General features: G+C 43.9%; 1 protein-coding gene across 7 annotated transcripts in view; it reads left to right on the top strand.

Annotated features, from left to right (window-relative positions):
- The window catches only part of CSMD3 (CUB and Sushi multiple domains 3), a 1,041,917-nt gene that overhangs the window by 732,688 nt on the left and 284,212 nt on the right, over nucleotides 1-25,017 (top strand). For all 7 annotated transcript variants that reach the window (XR_008306202.1, XM_053246219.1, XM_053246218.1 and 4 more), the window contains 4 exons: nucleotides 1,670-1,826; nucleotides 5,662-5,853; nucleotides 9,372-9,498; nucleotides 10,229-10,431. Coding sequence is in view for 6 of the 7 variants with exons in the window: in XM_053246219.1 (XP_053102194.1) it covers nucleotides 1,670-1,826; nucleotides 5,662-5,853; nucleotides 9,372-9,498; nucleotides 10,229-10,431 (679 nt within the window). In the remaining variant the exon portion in view is untranslated. The remainder of the gene's footprint in view (nucleotides 1-1,669; nucleotides 1,827-5,661; nucleotides 5,854-9,371; nucleotides 9,499-10,228; nucleotides 10,432-25,017) is intronic.

Raw genomic sequence — 25,017 nt, 5'->3', positions numbered from 1 at the left:
TTAGAATCCTGTCCCTCTCCTCTAGTTTTTAGATATTTTGAATTTGCGTAATTTGAATATCATTGATATTTTGTTCGCCATTCACCCAGTTTTCATATTTTGTATGGTCTGTTTGGATTTTCACCACCCTGAGTAATTTGGTGTCATCCTCAGGTCAGAAGGACTAATGGTCCAATTCAGTATACTATAACATCATATGACGATTAAGACAAAAAAGTTACTGGTACTATTATTTTTTCTTCTCTCATTATTAGCATATTAAGATTCCAATTAAATAGCAAATATATGTGTGAAACTGGCACAAAGACAGATAACTTATTGGACCAGGTCTCACGATCGGTGAGACCCGGTTTCCTCGGGTGAGCGGGAAGAGCAGGCTAAGCCCACTCTCCCTGCTCATGAGCGGGCAGGGAGCCCTGGGCAGCCGGATTGCCACCCACACGATGCTCGGCTCCGTGACAGAGCCAGAGGGGGGTGGGGGGGAGCAGGGGTCACGTGGCCCCCGCAAGCCCCAGTATGCCCTGCGCGAGTGAGTAGGCGTGGCGCGAAGGCGTGGTGCAGCTACTCATGATCGTAAAAAGCAGGTTTGCTGGAACGCTCGCTCCGCAAACCTGCTTTTTGCCAGGGGTTCTCAAGCGGGTTACCTGCTCAAGAACCAAAGGGCTCAGCTGCGAGCCTGGTGGTTCTTACGGTCAACAAAAATTGTGCTAGCCTCTGCTAGCCTGACTTTTGTTGATCATGAGAATTGCCCCGTTGTTTCTCTCTCTCTCTTTTTGGCCTCCCCCCTTCCTCCTTTAACAGAAATTAAAGGAAAATATGTCAATTTATGGTTTACTACTTGTTTTTAATGTCCATGTGCCATGTTAACCAATACTGATTGTTTTTAAAGCAGCAGACCATCAAGCTATCAGTATGGGGTTCTTTTCCTGCTGAAGTTTTACTGTGTGTCAGAAATGAATGAGGAGTAGAATATAGTCAAATGCAAACATTATTATTATTTAAATATTCTAAACATCAAATAAAGTAGGTACAAATAATCCAATTGCAGTTTAGTTTAAAACCTGTATAACCTAAATGCAATGTGAGAACTTCTGACTTTCAGTTGACAAAATGGCATTCTATTAAAACAGATTGTGTGTGAAAATATTTCCCAGTGCAATTCAAGGATATTTACCAGAATAAAAAAAAGAGCGGAGGGGGAGCCCCTTTAGGAGGACAGAAAGCAAAAATAAAGAATTAATATTGGTTCCCAATTTACATATAGATTAAATTGTACTTCCAACTTACAGCTACAGATATTCTGTTTGTCTCATTGTAATACTTTTTCATTCCTTTCATACTACTGAGATCAATGTGTAAATCTCTTTATACAGCAAGATCGTGAAAAGTCTACTTTCATATTCATGGCTCAAGAGATTGCATTTTTGCATTATGCTGCTTCTGTAACTGGTGTAGAAATGATTATTTTGATTACTTCTTATGTGTGGATGCCTCCATTGGCAGTGGCAATGTAAACACAGATGTTTAAAAACCCTCTACTATAGTGGAAGCCTTGCCCCAGCTATTGCCATGCAATTTTTTCCCCTTTTAAAATCAGAGCAGTATCGAATCTACATTGCTTTACTCTGCTGTGTCTATTTAAAGTATCCAAAGCCAATTTGTTTTCCAGATATATGATGGAAGGGATAACACAGCCCACTTACTGGGTGCCTTTACTGGAGCTTCACTGCGAGGACTGACACTGAGCAGTACTTCAAATCATCTTTGGCTTGAGTTTAATTCAGATTCCGAGGGAACAGATGAAGGTTTTCAACTTGTTTACACCAGTAAGTTTTTTTTAGAAGTTAAATAATGGAAAGATGTATTTCGGAATTATCAGAACCCTTCAGCCTCTCATGGTGAGAAAAGGGGATGCAACTAGGGATGTGTGTGGATCGATTCGTCATGGCCCGCTGAATCGTTTTGGCGGGGCGGGAAGCAGTACTTTTAAGCATGAATAAAGCAGGTCCTTAGTGCTCCTCAAGCACCTTGTCACTTTTCTGGGTGCAGGACTGCACCGCTCAGAAGTCTGTGCAGCTTCACCCCGCATGGCACTAGGGTGCACATGACTTCCATGCATGTGCAGCAGCCTTGTGCATCCTGCCACTGCATGCAGTCTGTGGGTGAAGCCCTATGGCCGCATGCGGACTTCTGAGTGGCGCAGCGGCATGCCCAGAAAAGTGGCGGGATGGTGGAGGAGCAGGTAAGGATCTACTTTACTCGTGCTTATAGGTACCACTCCCCACCCTGCCAAAACATCTGTGCACATCCCTAGGTGCAACCTCATGTTGAATTAGGGAGGAGAGCTGGTCTTGTGGTAGCAAGCATGAATTGTCCTGTTTGCTAAGCAGGGTCTGTCCTGATTACACTTGAATGAGAGACTACATGTGAGCAGTGTTCCCTCTAAAAGGGATTCCCAGATGTTGTTGACTAAAACTCCCAGAATCCCCAGCTGCAATGGCTTTTGTTGTTGAGTTGTAGTCAACAACAACTGTGAATCTCTGTAAGAGGGAACACTGCATGTGAGCACCATAAGATATTCCCCTTAGGGGGTGGGGCCACTCTGGGAAGAGTACCTGCATGCTTGCATGCAGAAGGTTGCAAGTTCCCTCCCTGGCATCTCCAAGATAGGGCTGAGAAAGATTCCTCCCTGCAACCTTGGAGAAGCTGCTGCCAGTCTGTGTAGACAATACTGAGCTAGCTGGACTGACTCGGTATATGGCATGACTCAGTATATGGCAGCTGTATATGTTCCTGTGAATTTATTATGTAAGAATGTCATCACATTACCAAATCAATTATAGTATTGTTGCACCACCACAATTTTTCCAAAAGGTGGAGTCGGTGATGATGGCTTGGGGTCTGTGATGGAGCTCTCACATCATCTTTAACAGAAATAAAAAAGTAGCAAAAGTAACCAGGCTGTCAGCAGTTACATGGCATTTGAAAAACTGGCTTAACTTTTTTCATATCAAATCAAATAATCTTAACATTAACATTTACCTCATGTAAATATTCAGATTCCATTCTTTTAAAACTATGACACAGTGGGACTCGCCTTAAATCACCTCCAACCTTCTAAACTAAAGGGCGGTTTTGTCATTGAAAGTTCCCTATTTTTAATATATTTGAAATAAAATCATTACGAAGTATACACATATGACATAGATTTTTTGGGAGGGCAGGGGCTGGCATTGGGTGGGTTCCCCACCCTTGTAATTGTATTACAAGAGTTCGGGAAAGTGGGACAAGTTTAGGACTGTTTATAAAGGCTGTGAACGTTGTATACAGTACTTGCCTTCTGTCAGTGGCCATCAGTGGCTAAAGTTTAGTTCCTGACATTTATTTTTTACCGTATTTTTTGGCATAAATGCCACAGCACTTAGGTTTTTAAAAGTTACGTTAAAGTGCCTGTGTCATTTACGCTAGAATTGAGGGGCAAGGGAAGGAGGCACGGGGGCAGCACAGCAGGACTTTCCAACCAACAACCATGTGGAGCACATGGTCGAGAGGGCCTGGAAGGAAAAGAGGCAGAGGAGGAGGAGTGGAGACAGCGCAGTTGGGCTTACATTGAGGAGTTCAAATAGAACAAAATATATGACATTTAATATTTTCTAAGAAACAAAAACATGTAGTTGATCATGGATTTGAGGGTTTTTTAAAGCTGAAGTAGAAGCCATTACAGTATTTTAATGCCACAGAAATACAATATTTGTGTTTAAACCACCAAGCTAACAAGTTGTTCTAGTAAGAACTAATCTGCCTACTTTCCTTTCATTTTCTCTACAACTGGACTAAATTTGGTTCAAATTGAGGTCTGTCTCTTGTGCCTCAAAATTTACACGTCCGCCATCTTGAATGAGGGTATCATTCATCATCACAGAATATTCCATTGATATAGATCGCATGTGCCCCTACATGTGCCTCTACAGCTGTAGCAAATTTGGTTCAAATTGGTTAGGCGGTTCACAAGTTAGCCCACTTGTGCCTCAAAAGTTTATGCACCCACCATCTTGAATTGGGGCGGACATCATCAAAAATAGTGTCCCCTCTAATTTTTATAATCAGTGAGCAGAAAGAGGTTTTTTTTCTGGGTTGCAGTATCAAGGCAGTGTGTGCACATAATTCTTTCTTTCTCTTCCACGCATGCACAGCAAACCAGGAAATAATGGCACCATTTTTAAACACACACACCCCGCCCTGAGACCCACAGAAATAATTAACTACTTTTTAACCACTTCCTTTTCTAAATAAAAAAGGTGAGGAAGAAACTTCTTCTCTGTGGCTCTCATTAGAGAGATGACCGATACAGCATTTCAATCTCGAGGATGAAATGAGCAAATTCATCAAGGAGGGAATTTGACAGATCACTTCTAGGAGGCCATCCCAAAGACAGGTGGCCACTACTAAGAAGGCCTTGTTCCTGGGCCTTGTTCAGGGTCTCCGCCGTCAGTGGTGGAGATCAGAGGATCCTGGCAGATTCATATGGGCAAATGCAGTCTAACTGGTTTGTTGGAGCTTTGACGGTCAAAACTAACACTTCTTCCTCTCCTTTGTTGCCTCCCTTGTGTCTCTTTCCTAACTGTGAGCTCTTTGGGACACAGAACTATCTTCTCTTTCTGTGCAAAGCACCACACAAAGAGATGGTACATTATAAATTAACAATGCATTTTTATGAAATTCCCAAATTCTACAGTTAGAAAGTGATGAGCATCCCAGTAGAATTAATGTTCTCTTTCTCTTGCAGTTTGGTCATATTTTTAAGAGTGTGTATTGTTTGATTATGACAGAATAAGTATTGTCAAGTTTAAGAGTTATTATGCATTTGCAGTTTAATTATGCACTAGCAGATAAAGGATATACCTGAACTGCATGTGTCTGGTCATTTTGTCAATTCCTGCTCTTGTATTAGATTTGCATATCTTGTACCTGCACATGCAGTTGGACTATTTTTGTTTAACTCCCCCTGTCCCCAGGCCCCCACCTCCAGTCTCTCTGGGCTGCCAGGGTGAGCTGTCGGCGGGTGACGGGGAGCCACATCCACCTCCCATCCTTCTCTGGAGCCGTCTGCAGATCTTGACAGACATCTTGCAAGATCTGCAGCTGGAACTGGAGGAGGCCCAGCCAGGGGTGGAGGAAGGAAAGAGGTGGTGGCAGCAGTGGTGCAGTGGCAGCCCCGCTGAGGAGAGGGGGAAACGGGGCAATGTTTCATAGCCAGGGAGAGGGGGAAATAGGGTGCAATTGGGCGGTGGTGGCGTGCTCAGCAGAGACTGCGTGCCCACCAGCAACTGCTGCACAGGGGCCTGGGGGATTGTGTGCGCAAACACACCTTAGAGAGAACAGAGATCACACACTGTGCCACTGAAGTATCCCTGTGTGTCTCTACAACTGTACCCGATTTGGTTCATATTAGTCCAGGTGCTGCGAAGTTGATAGCCGGGGGGGGGGGGGGGGCGGGGACACACACACAGACACATGGGCACACAGAATTCCAGGTGATCTCATAAGTCTGCTGGAAAGTAGGCTAAAAATTCAGCCTCTAGATTTCAAGCCTGTATCATTGACAAGCAAAATTAATAACATTGTTGAGCTGGTTTTGCTTTGTTTTTGCTTCTTCCACAGGTTTTGAGCTTTCTCATTGTGAAGATCCAGGTGTTCCACAATTTGGATACAAGATAAGTGATCAAGGCCACTTTGCTGGCAGCACCATCATTTATGGATGCAACCCTGGCTACACACTCCATGGAAGTAGCCTCCTGAAGTGTATGACAGGAGAAAGAAGGGCATGGGACTACCCTCTGCCTTCTTGTATAGGTAGTTGATTTCTTTATAGCATTAATGAACACATTGATAATAATAACTAAATGGACTTTTAGGTAGTGTATTACTTACATTGTGCAGCTGCAAACAGAATATGTGGACCAGGTACAGGTAGCCTTAGCTGTGTTCATGTAGCATCATTTCTTGTCTTCTTATTTCAGTGTTAGGAACTTTGCCAGGGCACCCATGACAGTTGGTGTTGGTGCTGTGCCTCAATTGCAGAGTTAATGACTTGTACCCCACTAGGCTTAGCAAAAAAACACCCCGACACAGGTAACTTTCAAACTGAAGAATATATTGTGGTAAAGGACACTTACATGATATATCAGCTCAATAAGTCCAGTTACACACAGGCATATATATGTATACACATCAGGCACATAGATACAGCATAGGTATAGCAGCCGGGTGGACCACAGTGGTACAGCATTTACCACTGTGGACAGTTAGCTCTTCTTTGAGCCTTGTTCTTATACTGGCTTTGGCCAATCACTCTAGGTCAGTACTTGAACCCTCATCACCTTTCAATTGGCTTCACATGTTGCCAGTCGCCACTTACTGCAACCACAGTGACTTGCACTTATTACTTAAAGCTATACACACAACAACATCTCACAGTGATACATCTTGACAGTTGGGGAAAGGGCCAATGCATTGGACGATACTAGATGAAGCTCCCAAATCCAGGAGGGTGGGGGAGGGGAGGGGATGAAGAGGTGGGCAGGGCTAATTGCGGCTTCTTGCATCAAAATGCAAGGGCCATGGGAGCAGCTTTGTAAGCTAGGCCTGATGCAGAGTTTTGCTTGCCAAAAGACCCCAAAGAAACAAAAAAAAAAAAGTGAAGTGAAAATCGGTACAGGAAATCTGAGAGGCAGGTGAAGAAAACTACACCCCTCTCTGTGCCACATACCTTGTGTATGTGGTGTCTTCTGTAGCTATTTAATTGCCAATCTATCTAGCTTTTTAAAATCACTTATCCTAAAACAGATGCCTAAGACAAGTCTCCAATTTCTACTATTAGAATAAGACTTCTGTATATAGCCAGGCCATACGAGGCAGGCAGCAAGTCAGCTGGAGGCATGAGCTCAAAGGGAGCTGCTGAACTAGCAAAATGCTGGTATGAAGAGCGTAATAGCCAGCAAGAGCTCTGCGCCTTCCTGGATCTGTAGGCTGCTCTGCTCTAAAGGAGGACCCTGAGAGTAGGCCTATTTGGAAGGAAGCCTCAAGCAGCCAAGAGAGCTGTACTTTCCCCCCAAAGCTGGGACTCAGCTCTGGCACAGTGTTCCATTCATGGGGACTTGGGGGCAATGGAAGGGTTTGTAAAGATGAGACAGGAGCCTTGCTGCGGGACACCAGGTCCTCAGTCCTCCAGGGATTCTCCAATGAGGTGGCTGATTCTGGCAGCTTTGGATTTGAGAAATCTAGAAGACTGTCATCAGGATTGGGGAACCAGGCTGGGGCAACATCCCCTTCCTCCTTTGAAATCCTTTCCTCCAGGTGGAGTCTGAATGAACCCCAAACTGCTTCTGTCACACATTGTTATATGTTCACTGAAGGATCTTTTCCAACATGCCTCTGGAAAATAATATTGACAGTTTCTATTGTGGATTTTATTATCATCTTATAGTGAAGATTTCTGATAAACTGTAACATTCCATATTCAGCATCCATAAAAATGTGGTGTACATTAATTAAAATATATTTGGTATTCAAAGCTCATAAACCACCCTGAACCGTTTTGGAAGGGCGGTATAAAAATTAAATAAGTAAACAAACAAACAAAGAAGTTATTTGCAGCAGAGCTAACCAAACATTTCCCTACATTTCTGAACATTTTGTGTGTGTGTGTGTGTGTGTATATATATATATATATATATATATGTGTGTGTGTGTGTGTGTGTATACACATACATACACACACACACATCATATGTATAGATGTGCAGAGTGTGTGTGTGTGTGTGTGTGTGTGTGTGTGTGTGTGTGAAGCAAGATGAATTAAAGATCATTGGAATGACTGTGAGTGATATTCTGCAACCCCACACATTTCTTATCTGTGTGCTCTATTCTGTCTTCTGTGCACTGGCGCGTGCTGGCAGTCACACAAAAGAGTTGAGCTGTGATGCTAATAGTGGTTGAAGCAAGAGGTTGAAGAGCTCCTACATCCATCATTACTCATTGAAGGTGTTGATGGTTCTTTCCTCATCTCTACCTGCCTGTGTTCTTGCAAGTATAATTCAGAGCCAATTAGTCAGAACCTACCTGTTTTTCCTGCCTCTCACAACATGTCCAAGGCTTAATATGTGAGCTTTTGCTCCTTAAAAGAGCTCCAGCACCTGCCATGGTGTTCATTTTCAAGACCTCTAGCAGTTCGAGCATCAAAATTATGCTAGAGGCAGAGGAAAGGCAGGGAGGGATCTGCAGACCCCCGCCATTCAAACCACTCCCCAGTGCCAGCTTTTCTCAGGTAAGAATTGCAGGGATGGGATGCAAAAAGCATTTGCCAGACTCTTCTGCCTTCATTATTTGGCAAGGTAAAGAAGTGATTGATGGGAGCTCTCTGTGACAACTAATTTTTAACCGTTGAGAAATGAGGCTGATGCTTTTGAAAAGGAAGCAGAAGTTTAATGAGCATTGTACTCTGTAGAACACAGAATTTCTAAGATGCTGTGGGCCAGCACTTATATGCATAGCTAGCACTGGATGTATAGACATATAGGCTGTTAGGCAACTTTCCTCTATTTTAACATGGCTCTTGAATTATCTTATGGTGTGCAGAGAATGTATTGAGTAGGGTATAGTTCACACTAGGAATATGGCCTCTTGCTCCTGTCATATTCCATCTCAATAACACACTAGAGCTCCTTTCACACTCCGTGAGAGGAGCTCGCGTGTGGTCTGCAGGAAAGGAGGGTTAAACTTTCCTTCTCCGCAGATGATCAGTGCTTAGTCCCTGGGCGGGTGGATCGCTGGCGATCAAACGAGCAGCGGCTCCTGGGATCGGGGTGCTGGGACACACCTCTGCGCATTGCTCTGCTCCCTAGAGCCTCAGTAATGCATTGCGTGAGTGTGTGGTGCATTACTGGGACCCCCGCTCCCCACCAAGTGTGCAAGCCATGGCTGACACGTGATTAGAAGAATCCGGTTAAAGGAGTACTCTCTCCCTTAACCTCATTTAGCAGGGAGGCTACATAAGCGGGTTTGCCACCGTGTGGCCATTGGGAGTGGGCCCAATCCCGGTGGTTCTCATGAGCGGACAAAACCAGGCTGGTTCACATGAGCGTGCAAAACCTTAGCCCAGTTTTGCATGCTTGTGTGAATAGCCTTTTTGGCTAGTACCCAGCATACCTGGAGCATATCTAACATAATGGCTAATCCAGCTCTTGTGAGCTACTTTTGGATAATAAATAGCAAAATAAATTGATTTACTGTGAAATAATAGATTATATGACATAAAGACAGGCAGAATGATTACTGGAAATAATTTCCAATTTCCATGTTGTTTTCACCAGCTGAATGTGGAGGTCGTTTTAAAGGAGAATCCTCAGGACGAATTTTATCTCCAGGCTATCCTTTTCCTTATGACAACAATCTGCGCTGTATGTGGATGATTGAAGTTGATATAGGAAATATTGTCAGGTATTCCAGTGTAATCCTAGTTTGTAAAATAATTAAAGCCTCAAAATAAGGAACCTCACCTATGTAGTTAACAGATAATTTAATTGGCATGCTGAGTGTGATAAACAATTTACTAGTTTAAATCTTGCATGTGAAGTTGTACAGGGCCACAGTCTGAGACACTCAATGCCAACCTCCCAATGACTTTCCCCAGCACTTTCATATATGTGTTAAATAGATAGACGGGATAGAATGGAACCTGTGGGATGCCAAAAGCCAATGGCCATGGTGATAAGCAGGATTTCCCCAGCACTATCTTCTGGAACCTGTCTTGTAGGAAGGGACAAAACCACTGCATGCAAAGCAGATGCTCTACCACTGCGCTATGGGCCCATCCCCAAAGATGGCATACATGGGTCTCCCATCCAGGCACTGGCCACACCAAGACCTGCATAGTTTCAGGAAGTAGATTTTATTGTGTGCCCTTAGACCATTCTCTGGGAGACCACATTTCCCCCCATATGCTAATAGAGACTTGATTTGTGAATGTATATTTCAGTGGTAGGCCCAATGACATAATGATGATGAGGTGGGTCACAGGCTAAAGCATAGTTCCTGTTCCAAGGTTTACAGAACAGGCTATGCTGAGCTACAGGATCTAAGCTATATCTTGTAAAGACAGGTTTGATTGCAGTTATTTTCATGTAATTATAAGCAATCTGAAAAGATAAATCACTGATCTTTTTAACAGCCTCCAGTTTCTTGCGTTTGATACTGAAGCATCACATGATATACTACGTGTTTGGGATGGTCCACCTGAAAATGACATGCTGTTAAAAGAAATAAGTGGCTCTCTTATTCCAGAAGGCATCCACAGTACTCTCAATATTGTAACAATCCAATTTGACACAGACTTCTATATCAGCAAATCTGGATTTGCCATTCAGTTTTCAAGTAAGTTAGTATATACATATGCATCTAGGATGGTTCTCAATTTATTAATCTGGGTTTTGTTTTTCTGGTATTCAGCTACTTGCAGAATCCCCACCAGTTAAACCCATATTCACATTTGCTGCAGATTCAGGAGGGAATGAGCCCTCTTGTCAAAAGAGGGCTGCAGTCATGCTGTTAAGTGTTAAAGTGGCTGAAGTGTTGGTGTATTATTAGGGACACTCCGGTTCAACTCCCCACTCAGATATGAAACTCACTGTGTGATCCTAGGCCAATCACTATAGCTCTATTCAGACATTATGTTGTATCTGGGTTCAAATGTCTGTACATAGGAAGTTGCCAAATACTGAGTCAGACCATAGGTCCATCTCTCTCAGTATTGTCTACACAGTCTGGCAGTGGCTTCTCCAAGGTCACAGGCAGGAATCTCTCTCAGTCCTATCTTTGAGATGCCAGGGAAGGAACTTGGAACCTTCCACATGCAAACCTGCAGATGCCCTTCCCAGAGTGGCCCCATCCCCTGAGGGGAATATCTTACAGTGCTCACACTTCTCGTCTCCCTTTCATATGCAACCAGGGCAGACCCTGCTTAGCTAAGGGGACAAGTCCCCTGCTGCCTGGCATCAGGGAATCTTTTTAACAAAATGATTTTGGACACAGACCTGAGTCTGGCTTTTTGGGGCTTCAACTCCTGTCCAGTTGGGGTGGCCTTGGCTATAACAATACAGGCTTTCATTTTAAAAGTGAATGCAGGAAATGCAGGAACAGATAAGAAGTGTACTGCTATACCTATGTTCAATATAACATATGAGTACATTGTTCCTCCATACAGGTCTGACAGATTGTATGAGTCTTGATCATAACTTGTGAATAGGGCTTATCTCTTGGGCTAATTGGAACATAGGAAACTGCCATATACTGAGTCAGACCATTGGTCCATCTAGCTCAGTACTGTCTACACAGACTGGCAGCTGCTTCTCCAAGGTTGCAGGCAGGAATCTCTCTCAGCTTTATCTTGGAAATGCCAGGGAGGGAACTTGGAACCTAGATGCTCTTCCTAGAGCGGCTCTGTCCCTTAAGGGGAATATCTTACAGTGCTCACTGTTAGAGGTTGAATGCCCCTAGTGGTCATTAGGACAGTTGGTGCAAAAGGTCTATGCACTGGAAGTTCATCTCCAACACTCACACATGTAGTCTTCCATTCATATGCAACCAGGGCAGACCCTGCTTAACTAAGGGGACAACTCATGCTTGCTACCACAAGATCCTGTGCACTTAATTTCAGAATCGTCAAAGCCCATCAGAGCCCCTGGTGGCGCAGTGGTAAAACTGCCGCCCTGTAACCAGAAGGTTACAAGTTCAATCCTGACCAGGGGCTCAAGGTTGACTCAGCCTTCCATCCTTCCGAGGTCGGTAAAATGAGTACCCAGAATGTTGGGGGCAATATGCTAAATCATTGTAAACCGCTTAGAGAGCTTCGGCTATAGAGCGGTATATAAATGTAAGTGCTATTGCTATTGCTAAGTGCTATCCGAAGGGCAGCAGTCACAGCCCCAGTTTGAAAGCAGTGCATGCTAAGCTGGAGAGCTGGTTCTCCTAAGGTCTAGTAAGAGTTGCCTTTGCGCAAAGCAACCCAGAGATGGTATTGTGTCAGGCATCCTCCAGTAGGAGGCTGTAACCCCATGTAACACCACAAAGCCCTAACCAGGCCCATGGTGGTGTTGCCAGCCGCAGCTAGTGCAATCTCCTGGCCCTTACCCGTCTGGTTGGTCTTGGACCTGCGCAGCAACAGCCCAACCCCTGCCTCCGTGAAGGAGAGGTCAGCAAATTGCAAACACCCCATCTGAGAGGCCCGACCACTACGGGGGAGCCCCCCGCCACAAAAGAAACTGTCACTGCGGCATGAAATAGAGCTACTTCCCAAGCTTAGCTACACAGGACTCTGCCATCCCCAGAATTGCCCTGAAGACCCCCTTGCTTGAGATTCAAAAGACAGGGGAGCCAAATAGCCAGCCAAGATGGAAGTGTAGGTACATCAGAAACTGCATGAGATGGTCAGGGGGAATGGGCCAGGTGTCAAGAAAACCAGCCTGCTGTCTACATGAATGGAAAGAAGCTACCTTACTTGTATAACTGGCCCTGATACTGGGGGCCAAGGATGTATCAATGGCCTGCTGGGCTTCTACCCACCAAGCCTCCACAGGGCCTCTGGCTCAAAATTGGCCTCTGCGGCTAACTCCTGAATCTTGCTTCCTGAAAATGAGACAGGGCATTGGCTATGTTATTCTGGAGCCTGGTGGCATGACACGCTACAAAGAGGATGTTGAACTGTAGGCAGTGAAGGACAAAGAGGCACAAAAGCCCCATGACCCTAGTTGAACAGGAGGTTTGAGAGTGCACACAATGTACTACTGACTGATTGTCACACCGGTAGTAGGGATGTGCACGGAACCGTGCGGCGCGGTCCGGCACTGAGGGGGGGTCTACCTTTAAGGGCGGGGGGGGGTTAGAATGTACCCCTCCCCCGCTCTTCCCCCTCCGGCGCTGCAGTTTAAATCGAAGTTTTGGGGGCGGCAGCGTTCCTCTGTGCCGCCCCTGCCCCCGTCGTTGCCAGGAAGTCTCAGTAACAGGAGCACGCATGTGTGCGTCGTGGCGCGTGCGCACCTGTCACCGCCGTGCGCGCGCGCCGCCTATGTCACACGCAGCGTAGGGGAGTCAAAGGGTACGAATACCTTGCTAGCTGCCACCTCCTTAGCTATCTTTTTTGTGCACAATCTCCTCCACACTTGTGTCATGGCTCAGACCTCTGAGTCAGAAGAGGAACAGGAGGACTCGGTTTGGAGTGCGGGCTCAGAGGCACAACAGCAGGATTTGGTTGGGGAAACAGAATCTGGACCTGGGCTGGAACGGCAGCATACAGAGGAATCTCAACAGCTGGCAGACATGAGTGCTGAAGAGGCTGATCAGGAGGAAGCTGAAATTTCACCTGTATTAAGAAGGCATCTCAAGCGAAAGGCTCAGTAGGAGACATGCAGGCGCAAGATATCACAGAAGAGGAAATAGAAGTGCTGAGTCAGGAAAGCCTGATTGGCTGCCGGTTATCTTGAGCCCTATATTAAGCAGACTGTTCTTGGCACAGATTGCTATTAGCAACTTTCGCTTACTGCAGACTGTGTTCATACTTCGCATTTTTCAACCTTTCATGTTCCAGCCTGCCCTTGTTCTGTTTATTCCCTGCTCTTTGTTCTGTTCATTCATTCCTTGCTCTGTTGTTTTTCCAGTTATTACTCAGTTATCATAGAGGGGGGTACCTAGTTTAGTTCAAGAGTCTTTATTTTGTTTGCTACTATTTTTCTTTGTGAGTCTTTTTCGCTTTCATTTGTGCAGCTTTGCTGCTACTCTTATTTCCAGATTTTCTGTTTAAATCACAGAAGTAGAGCTAAAGGAGTTATAAATCCTGTCAGGTTAGCCGAGCCAACAGATTTACGACAACTGGCCACAGCCCACAAATTATGAGCAAAAAAGGTGCATGCTGTGAGGACAATGGGATCCTAAAGCCTTTCTTAAAAACCCTGCAACAGATAACTAGCTGCTTGGCAGTCCGGGTAGCTTGTAAGCAGCCTGGACAAAACTTCTAGCTTAATTGGGCTGGGACCCTTTTCCAGGAGATGGGGATGGGAGTTGCCCTTCTTTTGGTTAGGTTGGCGACTCTGGAATTCCAAACTTTGGCCAGGCTACAAGAAGAGGTGGGGTGCTTGGCACCACAGAAACCACACACGTTGCGGTACCGGCAAGGTAACCTGGTACATCTCTCACCACTCTGGAATTCCCAGCACACCAGGATGGGTTGAACTCACTGCTGGCCAGTACCTGAATCACTGGAGGAGTCTGGTGCCTTGGAAAAAAGATGGCCACTATTAGCCCCTGTCGCCATCAACTGGACATGACGGGGACATGATTGGTAACCACAGCTTATTCAGAGGGGCATCCCATTATTATTATTGTTTATTTATTTACACAGCCAAACAGGTGTTACTGACTGGTTTGTTTTATCCAGACATCGAGTCATTCCCAAGGACCTGGGATGGCTGGATTTTAGTATCAATGTTGTTGCTGTTATTATGGATATTGTTGCAGAATATAGGCTGTACCCAGTAAAGTTGCTTTTTGTAATTGGCTGATGGTGATTTATGTGGCCCCTATGGTGTTGAGGTGCTCTTCAAGGTCTTTTGAAATTGTACCTCGGGTGCCAATTACCACTGGGATTATTTTGGTCTTCTTCTGCCACAGCCTTTCAATTTCAATTTGTAGATCTTTGTATTTGGTGATTTTTTCTATTTCTTTTTCTTCTATTCTGCTATCCCCTGGTATTGCTATGTCAATTATTTTAACTTGTTTTTCTTTCTTCTCGACTACAGTTATATCTGGTGTATTGTGTGGCAGATGTTTGTCTGTTTGTAGTCGGAAGTCCCATAATATTTTTGCATCTTCATTTTCTACCACTTTTTCAATTGTATGGTCCCACCCATACAGCCACTCTGTATGTGGGGGAAAGTCGCATGGTAGCCGGAAGTGAGGGTTGCCGCGGCGCGTCGGCGCGTCCTCCATGGCAGAGTCGTTCTCAGTGGCTGCTGGGAGGCGGCGGTGGCTCCTGGGGGAGCCGCCGGGCGGAGAGGCCGGCTTCTTCGACTTCATTATTGGCACTGGGCAGCAGTAATAACTTTTCAAAACTGTGAGTCAAAGCGGCTGGCGGCATTGCAGAGGGACAAGGGGCAGCAGGGAAGTATCCTGCTGCCCCAATTATTACATTAAATACGCGCGCTGGATGGGGGCAAGCGGGGCAGTAAGTAAACCCTCCCCACCCTTAAAGGAACCCACCCACCCGGACCCGGACCAGCCAGATCCGAACTGGTCTGGACAGTCCGGAGGCCTTTACAATGGCCTCCGGACCGGTTCGGACACACCCCTACCCGTTGGTGTGGATGTGGTACCCTGCAGAGCCACAACTTTCCAAACCTGTTCAGCCGCCCCCTGTGTGTACAGAGGCCCACCATGGATGCCCGGGAAAGCCCCAAGAGCCCAGGGGTGCACCAACCTCCAAAACGCGACATGGGCCAAGAATACATAGGCCAAGGGTTCCCCGTCCTTCTCACCTACTGGAGCCGGCACTAAGGGTTTGTAGTGTGATACACAGCTTTCCCCCAATTCTCAAATTGCCATATTTTATCTTTGGGGAAATGCAGTTCTTCCCCAGGTAGCCAGTTCATTACTGTTGTGAATGCTGAATGTGGAGATGTATATTGTACAATGCACATACCAACCCTAGTGACCAGACAACACCATTTCCCCAGACTCCCAGATGCATGCTGTTCTGTAATTTCCCCCCACACCACCACACACACACCATTAAAAAAATAAAATCCTTTATTTCTGTACCTTTCCCAGTTGTGCTCCTGCAATGCTCTGAAAGTACCAGGGTTTTTTATGCTGCAAGGCTGCCTTTTTCTACTTTCTAGTGACTGTTCTACATAAAACCTAAATATATTGATTGGACCCTATCAAGTCAGCACTAATGGCATCTTTGTCCCTCTGAATGCTTTCTAGAAGACAGCTTTAAAAGCCAGAGTTTAATGCCAGGTATGTTAACTAGGTCTTCCCAAATTCAGATAAATCCTCTACTTGTCTGATTTGCGGGGGAAATGTAGACATGCATGCCACATCTCTCAGATTAAAATTTGTCCTTGCAAGATAAAATTAGTCAGTCAGATATATTAGTTTGCCTTTTCTTACCATCTAATTGAAATAATTCTAGAGCCTCAGACTTCTTTTTGATGAAGCAAAACTATATTTTATTAAACTAGAAAAAATACTTTTATCTGACCCAAATGCAGAATCATAATATCAAAGAGTAGGAATACTCTTACACTCAATTTCTGAGAGAATTCTCTTTATCTTTCTCATTAATCCTTTCTCTTTCGTTAATCCTTTCCCTTTCATTAAATTCTTTTAAAGTTGACATCTGATCCAAATGGAGTGCAAGATAGTCAGAATGTTGCCATAGTAATCATTGGTACAATTCACTGGCTTTGAATTGTTGACAGTCAAAATTCTTTGAAGATTTGAATTATAACATGTATTCTACTTTCTTCTTTCCTTTTGCTGGTAAGAGACACACAGACTGTGTAGCACTGTTCTTGAACCAAAGCTGAACAGCAGTTCTGCACTGCACCTGTTTCCCAGATGTATGCTGCCAATAGAATGAAGCACTTTCCAGGGACTTAGGGAAAGCAAGTATCCCTTGCATTGACTGGTTAACAATCCCAATCCAGATTGATCAGTTATGCCCATATATACATTGCTGAATGAGCAATAGATAACTTGTACAAACATGCAAATCTTTGAATTTAACAAGTCCAGAGTTTGTACAGTCTTCATTGCAACTTTAGGGTGAAGTTTTAAAGGACATAATCTGATCCTCCTGGGTCAGGCCAAGGGTCTGTCTAGTTCTTCATCCTATTTTCCAGAGTGGTCAACTAAATACCTCTAGGGAGTCCACAAGAAGGCATGAAGTCAATAGCTTTCTTGTGCTGTTGAATTTTAGGTGCAACAAGGAGTGTTGCAGACTTCTTCTCTGCTGTGATGAAATGCATAGTTCAGGACCACTCCCGATGAATGAGATTGGGGAAAAAACATATTGCTTTCTATGGATTTTATGCATCTCATACATTTGCAGAAAATGATGACTGACATTCAGACTAACACTGCATTAGTGCAATGAGCAAAGATGCACACATGCAAGAAAGCACTCCCTGCCAACTAAGCAAAGAGGCACCTTCTTAAAGTGGCAATTCTCTTTATTTTGCAAGGGGAGAGCAACTGCCCCTATCCAGCCCCAGCACAGCATCCCTCCTGTAGTTGTTGGTGACTTATTTTTAGATTGTGAGCCCTTTGGGGAAAGGGTTGCATTTTTTTTTGGTATTTATATCTATGTATACTGTTTTGGGAACTTCTATTCATTCATTCATTCATTCATTCATTCGATTTCTATACTGCTCTTCCAAAATGGCTCAGGGCGGTTTACATTAAAACAAAACAATTAAAATCAATTAACAGTTAAAAACAGAGAATATAAAAACACAATAAAACAATTAACAATTAAAACATTCAACACAGTTAAAAAACCCCCCGTAAAACCAGGTTACAGCAGATTAAAAACATTTACAATAATTTAAAAACCCTGGAAGGCCAGGCCAAATAGATAGGTTCTGAGAGCTCTCCTGAAGGACAATAATGAATTCAGATTATGGATTTCTGCTGGGTGTGCATTCCACAGCCCAGGAGCAGCTACAGAGAAGGCCAGCCTCTGAGTCGCCACTAGATGTACCAGTGGTAACTGGAGACGGACCTCCTCAGATGACCTTAACATGCCAATGGGGATCATGCAGAAGAAGGCGCTCTCTAAGGTAACCTGGATCTATGCCGTTCAGGGCTTTAAAGGTAATAACTAGCACTTTGTATTTTGCCTGGAAACATATCAGCCGTCAGTGCAGCTGTTTCAAAACGGGCATAATATGGTCTCTCCGGGTTGCCCCAGAGACCAATCTGCCTGTTGCATTTTGAACTAACTGAAGTTTCTGAACTACATACAGAGGCAGCCCCACATAGAGCACATTGCAGTAGTCAAGCCTGGAGGTTACCAGCTGATGCACCACTATTCGGACTCAGCTGTCGAATCAGCCGAAGCTGATAGAAAGCAGTCCTAGCCATAGCCTCCACCTGAGATACCAGGATGAGGCCTGGGTTCAGGAGTACTCCCAAGCTGTGTACCTGCTCCTTCTGGGGGAGTGTAATCCCACCCAGCACAGGAAGATCTAACTCATCCCTCACATTCTGAGCCCCTACAATGAGCACCTCCATCTTGCTTGGATTCAGTTTTAATTGTTATCCCTCATCCAGCCCATTACTTCCTGTAGGCAGGCATTTAGAGAATGAACGCCATTTCCTGATGATGCAGATGAAAAGGAGAAGTAGATTTTGGTGTCATCAGCATACTGATAACACCCACTACCAAATCTTCTGATGACCATATCCAGCAGTTTCATGTAGATATTAAAAAGCATTGGTGACAGAATGGAGCCCTGAGGGACTCCATATAACAGCTTCTGTTTTGAGGAGCAACTGTCACCAAGCTCCAACATTTGCAACCTACCCAGAGATAGGAGAGGAACCACTGCAAAGCAGTGCCCCCCTATCCCCAATCCCTCAGGCGATGCAGAAGGATGGTATTGAATGCCACTGAAAGATCCAGAACCAACAGAGTCACACACCCTCTGTCAATTCCCTGGTAAAGGTCATCCATCAGTCTGACCAAGACTATCTCAACCCCATAGCCAGCTCTAACGCCAGCTTGAAATGGGTCTAGATAATCATTTTCCTCCAAAACCACGAGGAGGTGGTCGGACACCACCCTCTCAATCACCTTGCTCAAGAGATATTGGAGATTGGCTTATAATTATACATTGCTAAGGGGTCCAGGGAAGGCTTCTTAAGAAGTGGTCCAACCATTGCCTCCTTCAAACATAGAGGCACCCTACCCTTCCTCAGTGATGTATCTATGATATTAACTAGGCCACCTCCCACAATCTCCCTGCTAGAAGTAGCTAAGTCAGAAAAGGATCCAGAGAACAAGTGGTAGGCCGCACCACCCCAAGCAGCTTGTCCACATCCTCAGGAGTCCCATTGGAACTGATCAAAACTAATACTACAAGAGGGATTGCTGGACACTTCCTTCATAGACCCTGCAGAAATAGTGGAGTCCAAGTCAACCTGAATACAGGAGATTTTGTCCACAAAGAACCCATTAAAAGCATCACAGCAGAATGTTTCAGGGGACTGATTTGTTGAAATCAAATCACTTTTGTTGCAAAATGAAAAATAAATATTCATTATAGTTGTAGTTTGTCGTAGAAAGGGATGGGACTGTAGCTCAGTAGTAGAGCATTTGCCTCACATGCAGAAGATACTAGGTTCTTCAATCCCTGGCATCTCCAGGTAGGGCTGGGAAAGACTCGTGCCTGAAACCTTGGATAGCCTCTGGCAGTCAATGTAGACATTGCTGAGCTAGATGATCCAATGGCCTGATTCAGGATAAAGACCGCTTCCAGTGTTCTCAAGGTCATTTAGCTGAGCAGATGTGCAATGTTACTCAATCTTTTGCAATTTCAGTTCGCTTGTGCAAGTGTTGCACTTGAGCAACAAGGAAAGCAGATGCTTTACATTATTCCTGCAAATTATATGTACTTAGGAAGAGATTTCACAGTGGGAAGTGAGCCATAGGTTGTTCACATCCTGTTGCACCAGTAGAGCACTAGTCTGGAATACAAGTTCCTGACTTAGCAGAACTAGCTAAGACAACATCCTTGCCATGTTCAATGTCAGTCATTGAATCTTAATACATATTATTGTGCCAGTTATTTGGATAGGAAATGAAGTCATGCACATGGCTGTGACAGCAGCGGGGAGGGTGGGTTGGAATGAACCGAGCCGCATGGCTAATGCACCCACATGATGAGTACCGCTGTGAGCTACACAGCATCCTGGAGGCCAGAAAAATGAGTCCTGGCCTCCATGTATCCCACAGTGCACTGTGCAATGAGCGCAATGCTTTGGGGGAATCCCCTGTGAGTTGGGAGCTCTAGTTGCCCAACTCTGTGTGGGCTCGGGCTTCACACACACAACCCAGGACAAGGACCTTGTGACAGAGGCAGCCCAATCCAGGTTAAAAATAACCACACCTAGCCTGTATTGGGCTGGGTCCAATATGTGAAAGCAATTGAAAAGCTACATTTTTAAACTGTTTTTGTTTTCTGGGTTTTCTTGTGGTGGAGGGTGTTGTAGAAAAAAATCCAATGATTTATAGCAGAAGAGTGAAATGGAAATAGAAAAGAAAGTAGGTGAAATTTGGATGAAATGGAAACAACCAGCCAGCCATCTGAGCCATCATGTATACTAGCTGACTTTTGGTCCCATCATCCAATTTTCTCTCTCTTGACATGACTCACTTTTCTAGTCCCAACTCTAGACTTGAAACTTTATCCTTTTAGAAACTCAGTCCCCTTGATCTGACCTGCAGTTTGTCATGTCCACTAAAATACTTTTAGATACCACTATATAGAGACTGATTAAAAGATATAGGGACTTGCTAGCTAACTGATCTGTTAGTGTTTCATTTATGTTCTCTGAATACCTCTCTTTTGTTGACTTGCTCAGACAAGAACAATCTACAATGATTAAAGAATTTCTGGATAGTTGTTCCCTTTGCTTTGCTTATATATTTATTTGGTAACTTGTTATGGGTTAAGGTTGTGATCTCAAGCATTTTTGCAGAAGTGTGTCCTTTTTAACTTGTAATTTATACAGAATGAATTTTTCCTTACCAAGGAAAAGAATACACCAACATAAGTTTTGGTGTAGTAGTAGTAGTAGTAGAAATTGCTCAGAAAATCTCCTGAGGAAGTTGGTTTCCCTGAAATGTTGAACCAGTGCTAAAATAATAAGCCCTCCCACCATTAGCAGCTGAAATATTAATTAGAATGGGATCTACCACTAACAATTTTTATCTTATGATAAATTACTGTTTCATGTCATGATCACCATACTAGAAATTTAAAACAAATTAAGGCATTAAATAAAGCTGATAAGCTTGCTCCATCTCACCTTCTTTGTTTTAGCAGCAGGGGGAAATGTGGTTTAAATTAATTTAAGAAAGCTGCAAAATGTCTGCAGCCAGTAGACTGCAGTTTTGAACTGCAACATGGTACATAAGTCTTTTAAATGGGTTGTAGCATTGATCTCCATAGTAAGATCTCCTTCTTGTCGTCCCTATTTATTTCAGATTGTTAATTCCATGTGGTTGCATAGATAGGGAAATGAATTAAACCTATCTCTTATTATTTCTTAATAAGATTTCAATTCTGCTTTACATTAATTGAATTAAACAGAATATTCCCAAGAAAATAGCATTGATACATTAAGTGAAGGGAAATAATTTTGATTCTGTTATGAATTTGTTCTCCATTTGTTTTCCATTTACTGTTGATAAACATTTAAACAAGTGTGCATACAAAACCATCTTCTACAGGATTATTCTTTCTGGTTACTGGTATAAACTGGAATTTGTTTCCTGTTTATACATTTCCAGGCCATGTGTTTGTTAGAATAGCATCTTAGCCAATATGGCATACCCTTTCAACATGTATTAGATGAAAATAACCACATGTTTAATGCTGTATGAACAGTGTCATTATATGCTTTGCTATACTAGATAAATGTGGCTAATCTTCAGCTTTAGTGAGATGCTTGAGGGTTATGGTCCACCACATACTAGCGCAGAAGAAATATCATTGAGGACTAAATTGTATTTGACACAGCATAACTCAACCTGAGCCATGCAAAATCTATTTTTAAAAATGGTGGGGATATTTAACATGGGACTACGACTAGAAGACTAAACTAATGACAGCGGTTACAGCAACCAGCCTCAGAATTGATAATGAAGGCATTGAAGTGGTGGATAGCTTCTATCTTTTAGGATTGACCATCGACAGTAAAGGACCCAGCAGTCAAGAAATATGCCACAGACTAGCACTTGGTAGGGTTGCAATGTAGAGCTTGGAAAGGATATTTTGATACCGTGATGTGTCTATACCTACAAAGATTAGAATCGTTTGGACAATGGTTTTTCCCATGGCACTCTATGTGAAAGCTGGACTTCAAAGAAGCAAGATAGAAAAAGCATTGACACTTTTGAACTTTAGTGCTGGAGAAGACTTTTGAGGATACCATGGATAGCCAGGAAAACAAACAAATGGATCATAGAACAAATCAATCCAGAATGTTCACTCAAGGCACAAATGGCTGGGCTCAAACTATCATACTATCAACACATTCTGTGAAAACCCTTGAGAAGTCCATAATGCTGGGGAAAGTTGAAGGAAAAAGAAGAGGAGGACGACCAGCAGCAAGGTGGATGGACTCGATCACAACAGCATTGAATGCACCACTGAGAGACCTAAAAGGCCAAGTTGAAGATGGATCATTCTGGAGATAATCTATTTTATGTGGTTGCTAAGAATCGACACCAACTTGATGGCACTTAATCAATCAATCAATCAATCAATCAATCAGTTTAGCATGGCCGTGTGTGCTGAACCTGTTCCAACAACAGATTGGGAATAGAGCCATAGCTCAGAGGTAGAACATCTGCTTTGCATGTTGAAGATCCCACATTCAATCCTGGCATCTCTAGGTAGGGCTCAGAAAGGTTACTGTCTGAAACCTTGGAGAGCCACTGCCAGTCAGTGCATACAGTACTGAGCTAAATGGGCCAATGGTCTGACTCTATATAAGACAGTTTCATATATTTCTATGTTCCTCACATTTTTTCTCTTTGAAAAGGAAAGATTGTGCCATCGGGTCAGTGTGGCGACCGTTGTTGAAATCAATTTTTATCCTGTTGAGGGTTGCTTCTAGTCATGGAGCCCAACGGGGGAGAGCCCTGACAAAATAACAGTTTCAGTGGATAAAAACACAGATGGGAAATGTCTTAGCTCCCCCATCCTGCCTACCAATAATGCTTCTTAAATCACCTTCTCAGCACCACTGGAGGAGTCTGCCACTGTTATGTCTAGTTATGTTTAGTTTGTTTATGTCTGTTTTAGCCAAACAAAATTGAAAATACAGAAAACTCTTATAAAATAAGTATAGAACTCACTGAGATTGAAATTTATCTGAGGCTTTGTGGGAAAGGTTTACAAGTGGAATTATTGCAAATTAGTCTTGGGAAATATTTTATTTAATATTTCTATTTAATGACCTTGGCATTGGATAAAGCAATGCATTCATGAAATTCACTAATGATACAAAGTTGGGAGGCATCGTTGAAAGGAGGAGGATAGGAAGATTAGGCAGATAGGACTAGAAAACTACTTGGAATGAAGTAATTTTAAAATGATGAAATTTGAAAGTATAACATATAAGAAGAAATCATTTGAAGACTAATCTGAAACATTTTCTCTCTTTCTGCTAGAAACTCATATTTTGGAGATGGTAGAAGAGAAAGGCTTGAGGATTATTCATCACAGGTTGATGATGAATCATGAATGTGAAGTAGCTGCAAGGAAGGCAAACTGTGATTTTAAGATATAGATATAGATATAAATAGACAAAGCCAGTAAATTCAGGAAATTACTTGAATATCTTGCACAGTTTAGTTATTCAGACTGAAGGTAACAACATTCAAAACCAGAAGTAGTACTAACTAGAGAATAAGAATAAGAGAAATGTAAACAAATAACCTACTTAGTATTTAAAGGTGGAGGGTTATTGTATTTGCTTGGACTCATTTAGGGCATAAGATGATATATCTGACTGGATAGTTCTAGAAATCATTGCTCAAATCCTGAAACTGACAAAAGCCATTTTAGGTCCTGCATTTGTCTTGATTTTGATCACTTCTATATGTGAATGAACATATGCCATATAGTTCTGCCCAGCTGGTGAGATCATGCAGAGCCCTGGTTGCATATGAATGGGAGACTACATGTGTGAGCACTGTAAGATATTCCCCTTAGGGGGATGGAGCCACTCTGGGAAGAGCATCTAGGTTCAAGTTTCCTCCCTAGCATCTCCAAGATAGGGCTGAGAGAGGCTCCTGCCTGCAACCTTGGAGAAGCCACTGCCAGTCTGTGTAGACCATACTGAGCTAGATGGACCTATGGTCTCACTCAGTATATTGGCAGCTTCCTGTGCTCCTATAGGAAGAGAGCTGGTCTTGTGGTAGCAAGCATGACTTGTCCCCTTAGCTAAGCAGGGTCCACCCTGGTCGCACATGAAAGGGAGACTAGAAGTGTGACCACTGTAAGATATTCCCCTCAGGGGATGGAGCCACTCTGGGAAGAGCATCTAGGTTCCAAGTGCCTTCCCCAGCATCTCCAAGATTGGGCTGAGAAAGCAAGCCTTTCTGGCTTGCTGGCTCCAACTCTCTGGAACTCCCTTTCTCTTGATCTTAATCTCACCCAGGGATCGCTCATCCCCCAGGTGAACCAGGCAGTTGCCTAGGGTGCCAAATGGGGAATGTGACCCTGCCAATGGCATGGGTCACGTTCCACCTGTGTGGGTGCCCCCCACATACACAAGTGGGCATGCACACTTCCCATCACCAGAGTAAGAGAGCAGGTGACCGAGTGGGTGCTGCCCATCCCTGTCACCCTCTCAGCCACCCACTTGCTCTCCTCACTGCCTCTGCTCACCGCTCCTGCAGCTGCTGGCCATGGTACATTATAATCATGTTGCCATGTCGTGTGGCAATGCCATTATAATGCACCATACCGTGGCAGGCCAGCTGCCTGCAGTGAGCATTGTTGGCGAGGAGAGCAAGTGGGCAGCCAGACAGGCAACAGGGACCACCCGTCTTCCCACTTGCTCTCCTCTGCTCCTCCACCCACCGCTCCTGCAACTGCCAGCTGCTTCTGGGCACATTATTAGAATGTATTGTGGTAGGCCGGTTGCATAAAAGCAGTTGGCGGCTTT

The sequence above is a fragment of the Hemicordylus capensis genome, chromosome 4 (genome assembly GCF_027244095.1).
Source record: "Hemicordylus capensis ecotype Gifberg chromosome 4, rHemCap1.1.pri, whole genome shotgun sequence".
NCBI lineage: Eukaryota > Metazoa > Chordata > Lepidosauria > Squamata > Cordylidae > Hemicordylus > Hemicordylus capensis.
The sequence above is the reverse complement of the archived record's forward strand: the minus strand, read 5'-3'. Positions and strand labels throughout refer to the sequence as shown.